The following is a 13,927-nucleotide window of genomic DNA, read 5'->3' as shown; positions in this document are numbered from 1 at the left end:
TGTGTACACTGTTGTTTATTAGGGTTAGGATTGTTTATTAGTGTGTACTGTTATTTATTAGTGTGAAGTATTGTTTATTAGTGTGCAGTGTTGTTGATTAGAGTTAGGGTTAAGGTTGTTTATTAGTGTGCAGTGTTTATTTGTGTGCAGTGTTGTTTATTTGTGTGCAGTGTTGTTTATTAGTGTGTAGTGTTGTTTATTAGTGTGCAGTGTTGTTAATTAGAGTTAGGGTTAAAGTTGTTTATTAGTGTGCAGTGTTGTTGATTAGAGTTAGGGTTAAGGTTGTTTATTAGTGTGCAGTGTTGTTGATTAGAGTTAGGGTTAGGGTTGTTTATTAGTGTGCAGTGTTGTTTATTTGTGTGCAGTGTTGTTTATTACGATTAGGGTTAGGGTTGTTTATTAGTGTGCAGTGTTGTTGATTAGAGTAGGGTTAGGGTTGTTTATTTGTGTGCAGTGTTGTTTATTAGGATTAGGGTTAGGGTTGTTTATTTGTGTGCAGTGTTGTTTATTAGGATTAGGGTTAGGGTTGTTTATTTGTGTGCAGTGTTGTTTATTAGGATTAGGGTTAGGGTTGTTTATTTGTGTGCAGTGTTGTTGATTAGAGTTAGGGTTAATGTTGTTTATTAGTGTGCGGTGTTTATTAGTGTGCGGTGTTTATTTGTGTGCAGTGTTTATTTGTGTGCAGTGTTGTTAGGATTAAGATTAGGGTTGTTTATTTGAATGCAGTGTTGTTTATTTGTGTGCAGTGTTGTTGATTAGGGTGCAGTTTTGTTTGTTAGGGTTAGGGTCATTTATTAGTGTGTGGTGGTGTTTATTTATTTGCAGTTTTGTTTGCTAGTGTGCAGTGTTGTTTATTAGTGCACAGTGTTGTTTATTAGGGTTAGGGTAAGGGTTGTTTATTAGTGTGTAGTGTCGTTTATTAGTGGCAATGTTGTTTATTAGTGGCAATGTTGTTTATTAGTGTGCAGTGTTGTTGATTAGCGTTAGGGTAAAGGTTGTTTATTAGTGTGCGGTGTTTATTTGTGTGCGGTGTTGTTTATTTGTGTGCAGTGTTGTTTATTAGGGTTAGGGTTGTTTATTTGTGTGCAGTGTTGTTGATTAGAGTTAGGGTTAATGTTGTTTATTAGTGTGCAGTGTTTATTTGTGTGCAGTGTTTATTTGTGTGCAGTGTTGTTGATTAGGGTGCAGTTTTGTTTGTTAGGGTTAGGGTCGTTTATTAGTGTGTGGTGTTGTTTATTTATTTGCAGTTTTGTTTGCTAGTGTGCAGTGTTGTTTATTAGTGCACAGTGTTGTTTATTAGGGTTAGGGTAAGGGTTGTTTATTAGTGTGTAGTGTCGTTTATTAGTGGCAATGTTCTTTATTAGTCTGCAGTGTTCTTGATTAGTGTGCAGTGTTGTTTATTAGTGTGCAGAGTTGTTTGTTAGGATTAGGGTTGTTTATTGGTGTGTGATGATGTTTATTGGTGTGCGGTGTTGTTTATTTGTGTGCAGTGTTGTTGATTAGTTTGCGGTGTTTATTTGTGTGCATTATTGTTGATTAGGGTGCAGTTTTGTTTGTTAGGATTAGGGTTAGGGTTGTTTATTAGTGTGCGGTGTTGTTGATTAGTGTGTAGTGTCGTTTATTAGTGTCAATGTTGTTTATTTGAGTGCAGTGTTGTTTATTTGTTTATTTGTGTGTAGTGTTGTTTGTTGGTGTGTAGTAGTGTTTATTTGTGTGTAGTATTGTTTGTTGGTGTGTAGTAGTGTTTATTTGTGTGTAGTGTTGTTTGTTAGTGTGTAGTAGTGTTTATTTGTGTGTAGTGTTGTTTGTTGGTGTGTAGTAGTGTTTATTTGTCTGTGGTGTTGTTTGTTAGTGTGTAGTAGTGTTTATTTGTGTGTAGTGTTGTTTGTTGGTGTGTAGTAGTGTTTATTTGTGTGTGGTGTTGTTTGTTGGTGTGTAGTAGTGTTTATTTGTCTGTAGTGTTGTTTGTTGGTGTGTAGTAGTGTTTATTTGTGTGTGGTGTTGTTTGTTGGTGTGTAGTAGTGTTTATTTGTGTGTAGTGTTGTTTGTTAGTGTGTAGTAGTGTTTATTTGTGTGTGGTGTTGTTTGTTGGTGTGTAGTAGTGTTTATTTGTGTGTAGTGTTGTTTGTTGGTGTGTAGTAGTGTTTATTTGTGTGTGGTGTTGTTTGTTGGTGTGTAGTAGTGTTTATTTGTCTGTAGTGTTGTTTGTTGGTGTGTAGTAGTGTTTATTTGTGTGTGGTGTTGTTTGTTGGTGTGTAGTAGTGTTTATTTGTCTGTGGTGTTGTTTGTTAGTGTGTAGTAGTGTTTATTTGTGTGTAGTGTTGTTTGTTGGTGTGTAGTAGTGTTTATTTGTGTGTGGTGTTGTTTGTTGGTGTGTAGTAGTGTTTATTTGTGTGTAGTGTTGTTTGTTGGTGTGTAGTAGTGTTTATTTGTCTGTAGTGTTGTTTGTTGGTGTGTAGTAGTGTTTATTTGTGTGTGGTGTTGTTTGTTGGTGTGTAGTAGTGTTTATTTGTGTGTAGTGTTGTTTGTTAGTGTGTAGTAGTGTTTATTTGTCTGTAGTGTTGTTTGTTGGTGTGTAGTAGTGTTTATTTGTGTGTAGTGTTGTTTGTTGGTGTGTAGTAGTGTTTATTTGTGTGTAGTGTTGTTTGTTGGTGTGTAGTAGTGTTTATTTGTGTGTAGTGTTGTTTGTTGGTGTGTAGTAGTGTTTATTTGTGTGTAGTGTTGTTTGTTAGTGTGTAGTAGTGTTTATTTGTGTGTAGTGTTGTTTGTTGGTGTGTAGTAGTGTTTATTTGTGTGTAGTGTTGTTTGTTGGTGTGTAGTAGTGTTTATTTGTGTGTAGTGTTGTTTGTTGGTGTGTAGTAGTATTTATTTGTGTGTAGTGTTGTTTGTTGGTGTGTAGTAGTGTTTATTTGTCTGTAGTGTTGTTTGTTGGTGTGTAGTAGTTTTTATTTGTGTGTAGTGTTGTTTGTTAGTGTGTAGTAGTGTTTATTTGTCTGTAGTGTTGTTTGTTGGTGTGTAGTAGTGTTTACTTGTGTGTAGTGTTGTTTGTTGGTGTGTAGTAGTGTTTATTTGTGTGTAGTGTTGTTTGTTGGTGTGTAGTAGTGTTTATTTGTGTGTAGTGTTGTTTGTTGGTGTGTAGTAGTGTTTATTTGTGTGTAGTGTTGTTTGTTGGTGTGTAGTAGTGTTTACTTGTGTGTAGTGTTGTTTGTTGGTGTGTATTAGTGTTTATTTGTGTGTAGTGTTGTTTGTTGGTGTGTAGTAGTGTTTACTTGTGTGTAGTGTTGTTTGTTGGTGTGTAGTAGTGTTTACTTGTGTGTAGTGTTGTTTGTTGGTGTGTAGTAGTATTTATTTGTGTGTAGTGTTGTTTGTTAGTGTGTAGTAGTGTCTATTTGTGTGTAGTGTTGTTTGTTGGTGTGTAGTAGTGTTTATTTGTGTGTAGTGTTGTTTGTTGGTGTGTAGTAGTGTTTATTTGTGTGTAGTGTTGTTTGTTGGTGTGTAGTAGTGTTTATTTGTGTGTAGTGTTGTTTGTTGGTGTGTAGTAGTGTTTACTTGTGTGTAGTGTTGTTTGTTGGTGTGTAGTAGTGTTTATTTGTGTGTAGTGTTGTTTGTTGGTGTGTAGTAGTGTTTATTTGTGTGTAGTGTTGTTTGTTGGTGTGTAGTAGTGTTTATTTGTGTGTAGTGTTGTTTGTTGGTGTGTAGTAGTGTTTATTTGTGTGTAGTGTTGTTTGTTGGTGTGTAGTAGTGTTTATTTGTGTGTAGTGTTGTTTGTTAGTGTGTAGTAGTGTTTATTTGTGTGTAGTGTTGTTTGTTAGTGTGTAGTAGTGTCTATTTGTGTGTAGTGTTGTTTGTTAGTGTGTAGTAGTATTTATTTGTGTGTAGTGTTGTTTGTTGGTGTGTAGTAGTGTCTATTTGTGTGTAGTGTTGTTTGTTAGTGTGTAGTAGTATTTATTTGTGTGTAGTGTTGTTTGTTGGTGTGTAGTAGTGTCTATTTGTGTGTAGTGTTGTTTGTTAGTGTGTAGTAGTGTTTATTTGTGTGTAGTGTTGTTTGTTAGTGTGTAGTAGTATTTATTTGTGTGTAGTGTTGTTTGTTGGTGTGTTGTGTTGTTTATTAAACCCAGACCTGCGCTGTTGTGTTAGTCTTCACCTCTCGAACACACGCTGTGAAGATGAAGATCTGAGAAAGTCGAATTTTTCACCCAAAAAAAACACAAAAAAACCACAAAGGCCCTTTACAGAACTTTTGTGTGAAAAATTCGACTTTCTCAGATCTTCATCTTCACAGCTTGTGTTCGGGAGGTGAAAACTAACACAACAGCGCAGGTCTGAGTTTCCCATCACACTCCAAAGCCCAGATCTCAGGGTCTGACACACACACACACACACACACAGTGTAATATTGTCTAATATGTAGTGCTGTGTAATATAGTATTGTGTATTACTGTGTGGTATTGTATAAAGTGCAGTGTTGTGGAGTGGAGCTTTGTATACTGTGCTGTACACTGTGGAATATTGTCTAATGTTGCATAGTGTGTAATGTGTAGCATAGTGCAGTATTGTCTAGTGTGTGTAGCGTTGTATGTGCTGTATACTGTGTAGTACATGTGCTGTGTGTTTCTGTGTTTGTTATTGTGCATGGTTAATGTACGAAAATATTTACACTGTCAAAAAAAACCCAGAGTAACATTATGACAAAATCAGAGTCAGATTCACAGGTATATAGAAAAATAGTTTATTCTTTTACATTATCATACAGCAGGCCAAATAAGCAATATTAAACTTTAACGAACATACAGTACTATTGCAAAAGATATTCACACTGAAATTTAAAAAAATACAGTACGTGTCAATAAACATAAACAGTCCTTCAGTAATGTCAGTAACGACTGAGTCACAAATTCATAAAACATAAACATCCTTCATAAAAATAAATTATTTTCTTCTTCTTCTTCACCATATAGAGTCTTTAAAGCACTTAGGTACACACACACACACTCTCAGTCTGTAAAATACTGCTGTGTGTGTGCGCTTGAGCTGTAACGTTCTGTCCCCTGTGTGTGTGTGTGTGTGTGTGTGTGTGTGTGTGTCACTCGTCTCGGGTCGTCTGCACTTTGGAGTACGAGTCGCAGGGCGTAGTAAGGCAGGAGGTGGGCAGAGTGAACGGCCAGCAGAACTTACAGGGCACCACGCAGCGAACGTTCCTCTCCAGGAAGTTAAAGAAGAACCTCCACCACACACGAGAGAGATAATTCTGAGGAGAATCTCGTAGAGACTGGAGGAGAGACAGAGAGAGAGAGAGAGAGAGAGAGAGAGAGTGAGACAGAGAAAGAGAGAGACAGAGAGAGAGCATTAATATTAATAATAATAATAATAATAATCATGATAATGCCTTTATACTTTAAACACACATGAACGATTGAATCTGATACTGAGTTAGCGCTTCCTGTCTGTTTCAACGAATCAGATGTCCGATTCGACTCAACTGACTCATCCACTGGTTGGTTCTTGGGTTTTCGGTTCTTTTAGTCAAACACGTGCCACACCGGTGACGTTCATCAAGGTGAAGTGAAATTGCAAGCACAAGAATTCTTAAATGAATAACACTAACGTTGCGTAGACGACACACAATCTTTGATTCAGGTGGATTTGCAAACCGGTTCGCCTGATTCGTTAAAAAGAATCCAAAAGATGATTCGTTTACGTGTTGGACATTGGTCATTGATTTGTAATGTGATTTCAGCCTCGACGTTGGATAAATAACTCCGTTTAGAGATTCCACTCGGAGATGTTTATCTTCTCAGACATGGAAATTTGTCATTTCTAGGGAAACATTATCTGTAGTTCCTAGCTGTGACGTTTATTAAAACCACTTTTGATAAAATGCTAAATAAACTAGGCCGTAGTGTACAGATGATGATGTCATTCGTAGAGGATGATGAAAGTGTGTGATCTACGAGTTAAAATGGAGTTTTCACTTTTACTCGTGTTTGTTTATAACATCGCACAATCCTACACGTTATAAAACAAAATTACGTTTCTTGCTAGTTACACGTTTGACAGTAATTCCCATGTTACGAACTAAAAGCGTTTATAGTTTTAACACTTCCTGTTTATTGGACAGGATGTGGTACTAAAGCAAGTTTCCGCTCTGATGTACGTCACATTCACATCGTACCGCTCCGACGGCGTGTACCTGGTTGTTGGCCATGGTGTGGTACCAGTAGAAGAGGCGTGACGTAACGAAATACGCCACCACCACGTCCACGCTGTAGTGCTCATGAGCTACAAGGATGAAGACCACGCCCACTAAACTCAGCAACCAGCAGATCAGGTGGTACCACCACATCCAGCGGGGGGAGTCTGCAACGGGAAATACATCAGTGCTGAAGACCAAACACGACATGAGCAGCTGATTCATCATAAGCACGAATCACTGAGAAGCAACTACAAATATCTATGAATATGCATAAATAAACATGAATATACATGAATATGCAAATTAGAAACATCTGCATGTCTTCCTGCCCTCCCTATTAGCCTCAATGACATTAGCTAAGCTAGCTCATATTAGGCGCAGGTGGGAACAAACGGGAATCCGGATTATTTAACAGTCCTAAAATAAAACGTTACCATGACAACCACTGTTTGTTCAAGTCTAAACTTAACTAGCTGTCTAGTTAACTAGCTCAAATTAATTACAAGTGGACACAATTTCAGCATCATAAATATGACTTACATTCCTCATTTCCTCTGAACAGAACATTGTCCAAATATATTGTTACCATGACAACCACCATCTGTTGATCTCAAACATTAGCTAAGATGGAGATGATTTCAGTACTAGAGTTTTGGTTTACACCCTCATTTCCTTTGAATATACCATTGGCCAAATATACTGTTACCATGACAACCACCATCTGTTCAACTGTTACATTAGCTAGTTCTAAAGTTAGCTATGTAGCCTAGCATACAGGTTCTGTGGTGGGAAATTTCTGGCCACAGCTTCGTCCTTACGATTTGATGAAAAGAAATCTAGAATGCTCTGTCTGTCCCTGACTGTGTGCTCTAACAAGTGCAGAAGCAATGATGATGATGATGATGATGATGGACACACTCACATTCACTGATGAAGAGGTAGGTGAGTGTGAGGATGACTGTGTGACCGCTGTACAGGAAATCACCACACATCATGTGTGAGCCCGTGATGGACAAACCTCCTCCTGAGACGAGCTGCAGGATGCGATACACTTTCCCCACTGAGTCATCATACAACTGGAGGGAGAGAGAGAGAGAGTGAAGGAGAGAGAGAGAAAGACAGAGAGAGAGAAAGAGAGAGAAAGACAGAGAGAGAGAGAGAGAGAGAGTGAAGGAGAGAGAGAGAGAGAGGGAGAGAGAGAGTGAAGGAGAGAGAGAGACAGTCAGCGAGAGAGAGAAAGAGAGAGAGAGAGAGAGAAACTTAGAGTTAACTCATTACAGAGGAGATGAAAGCAAAAGTACACACACTCAGTGCGTTTGCACGCACGCACACACACACACACACACACACACACACACCAACCTTGGGAGCACAGTTCATGTGTGTGCTGGGGACAGGCAGCGTGGTGATGTACATGGTGATGATGCGATATAGATACAACATCCCCATCAGGAAGAAGAATCTGCGGCCTATGATTGACCTGAACACACACACACACACACACACACCATTTACAATCTGTCATCAGTGGACAAACCCTGACCACATGGCAGAAACACAAACACGACTCCTGTCTGAATGGAGCTCAGTGGAAGTGGTGAGTGTTATGATTTGTACCATGGAGGTGGAGAATACTTGTTTTTGATTGGTTGGCCATGTGTGTGTGTGTGTGTGTGTGTGTGTGTACCCCATGATTTACATCAACAAATACCAATCTTCATGAAGTCCTCATTCACAACTATATACATTTTAAATTCTGCTCTAATTCTGCTCTAATTCTGCTGAAGCTCTAATTCTGAGTGACCAGCGATTTAAAAATGTCACTATTTGACAGATATAAGTCGATGTTCCACTGATTTCTCACATTTCTAGATGTTGTCCAATCATTGGGCAGCGTGCTCATGGCCCCAGTTATTAATGCACCTAGTGGTCAAAAATGGGAACTGCAACAAGCTCTAATAGAGGCTCATTGGGGCAGGAATCACGCTGCCCCATGCTCGGGGAGTTAATGACAGGGTTGCCAGATTGGGCTGTACATTTCCACAAACAAAGTATAAGTGAATACAATGTGCCTAAATGTGTGTCCCTTTTCCAGTGCCTGAATATTTTGGGCTAGTTTCAGGTCTTTTGCGTGGCATTTGTTGATAGAAATCGTGCTGGAGGGTTTTCATGCTGATGAATCGTGCTGATAGAATTTGCTGGATGACTGTATGATGTCGAGTCTCAGCTAAAATTCATCAGATAGCAGCCTAAAGCATGAGTCAGGCGTGATCATTTACTCTGTGGCTGTATCGACTCTCAGTCTATGGTTACGAGCCACGAGCCATGAGCGGGACAGACAGACAGAAAGAAAGAGAGACAGATAGAGAGACAGAGACAGACAAAAACAGAGAGACAGAGAGTAATATACTGACTTGTGTTTGAGACAGAGCCACTGTGTGGTCCAGACGAGCGTCAGTACGATACCGATGACCTCGGTGACCGTAAACGCCCACTCCACACGCGGCACATAGTCAAAGAACTTATCGGGCAGCGGTGGATTGCTCTCCTTCTCAGGGACGCGCTCGTGCACCACCGTGATCATGACAGTGGTGAGGAAGAGCATAGACCCCGCCCACAGGAAGGACACGCCCGTTTTCCACCACTCAGCCGGCAGACGCTCAGCATGCAGGCGCTCAGGGCGGGGCTCGCCCATGCTGATGCGGATGTAGTCCTGGTTCTTACGCAACAAACGCGCAAAACCTCGTGACAGACGAGACTGGGGCGTGGCATGGTCCGTGGCGTGGTCTGCAGCTCCGCCCTCTTTTGTAATGCTGGGGGTTAGTTCTGTGGGCGGAGTCTGGGGGTGTGGAGAAGTGTCTGGAACTAATACTTCAATGTGGCCCTCATTTTCACCTTCATGCTGCGCTGATTCAGGAAGCTTGGTCACCGCCATTGTTAATGTAATCGCTCACCCACACACACACTGTCTCTCTTACACACACACCCAAATCACCCTGTGTTTTGTGAATGGATGGATAATAATCTGTTCGGAGGAGTGGAAACAAACCACCGGCTGCTGAACTTCTGCTGCTTCCTGTGTGAACGGTGACCTGAGAGAGAAAGAGAGAAAGAGAGAGCCATTAACACCCTGTGTTAGAAAGGGACGTGTGTGTGTGTGTGTGTTGGAATTAAATAAACATTTGGTGTCAATCTTTGAAAAAATAACATCCACAACGGAAGTGAAAACAGGACACAAACATCAGACCTTTGCCCAAGAGCAAGGACCTGTGATGGATCATTTATTACACACCAAACTGTGATTAAAGATTTCATTGGCTTTTCTGTTGACTTTATACCACTTTACTATAATAACACACACACACACACACACACACACACATACAGTTATCAACTTACACAATTAGTGTATTAATTGTGGGGATTACTTTCATTCCATGAGTCCTGTCTCTGGATCCTCACCCACATGCTTTCACCCACATGCTTTTCCACTCTGGTCACTGTATCACATGAAGCATGGAAATGACCTCAGGTCAGTGAGCGAATTCCTGTGTCTTTCCTCTTTTCAAGTTGTTTTATGCAAAAGACTGTTGCTTCATTTTGCATGCCATTCCTAATTTCCTCAGAAGTACCTGCTTTTTCAGGCGATCCTAAAAGTCGGCTTTGTTTAGAGCGTTTAAAGATGCAGTCTGTAATGTTAACGTGTTTCTACGCCTGTAATTATGACATAATTATAATTACAAATAAAAACTGCCACAATATTCATAAGAGCTGGCTTGTTTAGATTATTCTGGCTCTGACATTAACTCCGCCCACTGCGGAACAAGGTTGCTTGGCTCCGCCCTTTTTCTTTAAAAGGCAACTCACAAGAAAGTGTGTAATTTGAACAGAGAAGGTGTGTGTGTGGTGTGAAGGCTGGTCAATTTGCCTTTCACAGGATGCAGAATAAACACTGGCAAAGTGAAGTGGGCGGAGCCTCTGCAACTGTGAGGAAGACGTGTAAGTTTGGCGAAGAATGAAATGGCTACAGTGTCCTCGTTACCTCGTTAAAGCGAGGCTGATGAGGGAACGATTGCTTATAGCTGCTAAAATCTAAGTGAGAACAGGAGCTAACTTATTCCTAATGATGTTCCACAACATTAAATGTAACTATAAACAGATAAAAAGTATGATGTGTGGTTCTTTAATTTACAAAATTGTAGTTGTCGGAAAGTTGCTGTGGTATAAGAGGAATAAAACACTTGGGGATGTGCTGTTAGAGGAAAATAATCAACTTCAGGGTGGTAAGAGTAACTCTGCTTCATCACACCACGCCAGTGTTGATTATTTTCCTGTAACAGCACAACGTGGAGTGTTTTATTGGTGATATAATGTTGTGTTGTAATAAGAGAGGAGGTCTCAAGGTCGTGTTCTCAGACTGTACATGCTGCACATTTCACTCGCTGCTTTGTTACACTTTAAGAACTTTAAACTGTTGTTACATTAAATCCTGATTCCACAGTGGCCTTGATACACACACACACACACACACAGATCATAATAAAGTTAATCTGGCACATAGTACAAAGCAATAGTTAGCCATTTAAATCTAATATCCTCCCCCAAAAATGACATTTTAATCATTTTTATCAGGACGGTTTGCTGTATCACTTATTTTGCTTAGCACGCTAATTATTAACCTCTATATCTTTCGAAAGACAGTCCATATCCCCGTATATTACGTTACAAATAAATAAACTAATAAATTAATAAAGAGTCATACCCTGCTTCAAGAAATGTTAACAACTGCCATGTCATAAACTCTTAATATACATCACAGGAACAGGCAAACCTTTTAGCGAACAATTGAATACTGTCACTTTTCACCCGTTTCACCGCGTCTCTGTGTAAAGAGTCTAACACTGTCTTGACGTTGTGTTACACCTGTTAACAAGTTAAACTGCATTAATGCTAAGGTGTATCTGATGGGCGGAGCCACGCAGGACATTCAACACACTCAGTGTAGCATTAAAATGATTTAAGCTGATATCAATTGAACCATAATTCGTTTTTCGTGCTTTAAAAGTACACTACATGCACCTGTGTGGGTAAAACAGACATGCTAAAGGTACTACAGAGGTACCCCTGTGGGTTCAACCCCAGCGACAAGGACAGGTACACTTTAATCACTGTAGTTAATTATTGAATAGTTCATTATTCTTCTTTACCAGCACATGCCCAGTTTTTTAAATTCCTCTTATACCACAGCAAAATGATAAAAGAACATCATGAATTTTTTTTTTTTATCTGTTTATAGTTACATTTAATGTTGGTGAAACAAGTGAGTTCCTGTTGTCGCTTACATTATAGCAGCTATAAACAGTCGTTCCCTCGTCAAAGTTTCTTTATTCTCTCTCTTCAAGTTAATAAGATAAAAAAAATCGCAGCTTGTTCCGCATGTTACTTAGAAACCGCAAAGAAGCGTAAACTCCTCTGTCCTGAAGATGTCGGAAAACGTAAAGTTCCAGCTTTACCTCTGACTGTTACAAAGTGCTGACACTGGAGACTCCTTCCATCAATGTTACATAAAGACATTTCTCCTTACTTCAAGAAAACTTCACACACATTTTTTTTAATCTGTTTATTACCAGTGGAGCGTCCACTGTACACGTCCCTGTGAATGGGCTGTTACTATGGAAACGATAACGTATTAGAGCGAGTGCATTAATATAAACCTGAGCTACTGTCAGAGCTGCTGTTAAAGAGAATTAATCAACACCTTCTGAGTGGAGAATTCAACAGCGCTGTGGTGTAAGATGGTATAATCAGCAATGAAATTGTTTTGTGAAGGTCAGATGATGACAAAATTGCGACAACCCCATAGTGTGTGTGTGAGTGTGTGTGTGAGTGTGTGAGTGTGAGCAGCAAACAAAGGTGCGTCTTTGCTGGGAGAAATCGTAACAAAAGGCTGAAAGGTGCTGGTGTGTGAATGTTTGACAGAAGTGGACACACCCTGCTGCTGAAACCCGTCCTTCCTCACAGGGTCACATTCTTTCACTCCATTCTATCTCTTCATCTTCTTCTTCTTCTTTCTTCCTCTTTCACGTTCTAAAGCAACATTAAACCCTATACAAACCTTTAATTATTTACTTACTTACTTATTTCCTTATGTGTTTTACTGTAAATGTGTTTAGCACTCCGTTAACCAGGACACGAAATGAGCAGAAAATGCTGAGTCTGAAGTTCTGGAGGAAAAAAATGGCGGATGGTTTCGAGGTTTTAAAGTTTATTTGTTGTGAATAAACGCAAATAACCCGTTATTAAAGACAGAAATGGCTGCTGGACATAGTTCAAAAGCCATAAAATGAGATTTCTAGCCTGTTTGCCGTGTGTTTATGTGATAAAGATGGACATGATGATGAAATGAGGAGAATTGCGCCACTGAGGTCACTGACCCGCGCTGCTGAACGCTCTGCGCATGCGCGATTAAAATCAATACTGTATAGCTACTGTAAACTATTACATTAATGTATTGTACTTATTGCATTTTTTAAGCGACGAGAAACATTAGTGATCTCTGCATGTTGGAGAAAAACAATAATAATAGTGTTTATGTATAAAAAAATCCCGAACTGTTCATATCTGTAATAAATCCACCTGGAGCCTGAACCTCACAGCAACATGGCGCCTGGTCCAGGAAATGAGCAACAACACAACACACAACACAACACAAAACCAAACACACAGGCAAAGTAAACACACAGGTGACTAACAATACAACACCGACACCTGAACACACACACACACACACACACACACACCCGGACAGCGAGGGACATTTACAGCCTGTGTGAGGAGCTGGACAAGAGGCCATATGGATATTTGCTTATTATTTGTTTAGACAGTTATCTTTCTCATATTCTATATAACTCTGTACAACACCGCACGTGCAGCCTGCTGTATTAACCTCCTTACACACTCCAGAGACTAAACAGTTCAGTCCTACTCGTTAGAAATGTTTATCCTGATCCTGATATTTCAGACTTGTAAACAATCGTTTAATAAATGAAAGCGCTCACCTGAACCTGGATCTGGATCTCCACCTGAACCTGGATCTCCACCTGAACCTGGATCTGGATCTCCACCTGAACCTGGATCTCCACCTGAACCTGGATCTGGATCTGGTGAGTGAAACTCACAGCACTGTGTGTATTACTGCTCCGCGGCTGATCAGTGTTTTCATGTCCACTCCACACAGACCGAATCTGAATCTGAAGCCTTCACCTGTCGCTAACGCCCACCTGGGGCTCAAAAACACGCCTACTTCCGGTTAAACACCACGCCCACTCGCGTCTTAAAGAAGTGGCTCAGGGAGATCTCAAGTGCTTGCCTCAGATGCCTCAGAAATACTCAATTAAACTGTAAAAAAATATGTATAAATATATAAGGCATGAATAACACACACAAACATAAAACATGTCAAATATTAATGTTGTATTAATATTTATTTATTTCCTCTTTTGTGTTATAATCTGGGTTTTTCTTCTCACTCTCACTCACTCTTTTCATGCTTGGATTTTTCTAAATCTCATTTTATTTTATTTTTTTCGTTTCTTTCCAGTATAACTGATCTCAAGGTTTGTAAACCTTGTGAAAAAGTGTTATATATGAAATTCTATTATTATTATTAGTAGTAGTAGTAGTGGTAGTAGCACATTATTATTATTATTCTCAGATTATTACACAATTATTATT

The 13,927-nt window shown here is 39.5% G+C and overlaps 1 protein-coding gene across 3 annotated transcripts; it reads right to left on the bottom strand.

The window, feature by feature from the left end:
* Nucleotides 1-4,723: 4,723 nt before the first annotated feature.
* Nucleotides 4,724-13,518, bottom strand: sgms2b (sphingomyelin synthase 2b). 3 transcript variants are annotated; one of them, XM_053240986.1, is made up of 7 exons: nucleotides 13,300-13,518; nucleotides 13,252-13,263; nucleotides 8,608-9,285; nucleotides 7,556-7,673; nucleotides 7,116-7,269; nucleotides 6,191-6,357; nucleotides 4,724-5,269 (listed from the first exon to the last, which is right to left on the bottom strand). In XM_053240986.1, exons 3-7 carry the CDS (start codon nucleotides 9,126-9,128, stop codon nucleotides 5,084-5,086), a joined length of 1,146 nt encoding a protein of 381 aa, XP_053096961.1. In that variant the 5' UTR covers nucleotides 9,129-9,285; nucleotides 13,252-13,263; nucleotides 13,300-13,518; the 3' UTR covers nucleotides 4,724-5,083. The 3 variants fall into 3 exon arrangements, with proteins under 3 accessions (XP_053096961.1, XP_026777236.2, XP_053096960.1); XM_026921435.3 differs by having other exon boundaries at nucleotides 13,252-13,518; XM_053240985.1 differs by lacking the exon at nucleotides 13,252-13,263 and having other exon boundaries at nucleotides 13,294-13,518.
* Nucleotides 13,519-13,927: the final 409 nt, after the last annotated feature.

Source organism: Pangasianodon hypophthalmus, chromosome 16 (genome assembly GCF_027358585.1).
Source record: "Pangasianodon hypophthalmus isolate fPanHyp1 chromosome 16, fPanHyp1.pri, whole genome shotgun sequence".
NCBI classification, from domain to species: domain Eukaryota; kingdom Metazoa; phylum Chordata; class Actinopteri; order Siluriformes; family Pangasiidae; genus Pangasianodon; species Pangasianodon hypophthalmus.
The sequence above is the reverse complement of the archived record's forward strand: the minus strand, read 5'-3'. Positions and strand labels throughout refer to the sequence as shown.

Excerpts from the sequence above, each read along its gene's own strand:
- sgms2b (XM_026921435.3), bottom strand. The coding sequence starts at position 9,128 with ATGGCGGTGACCAAGCTTCCTGAATCAGCGCAGCATGAAGGTGAAAAT. Across the intron at positions 7,674-8,607 it reads TGGCTCTGTCTCAAACACAA|GTCAATCATAGGCCGCAGAT; the intron begins GTCAGTATATTA and ends GTGTGTGTTCAG. Across the intron at positions 6,358-7,115 it reads CTACCTCTTCATCAGTGAAT|ACTCCCCCCGCTGGATGTGG; the intron begins GTGAGTGTGTCC and ends TTCCCGTTGCAG.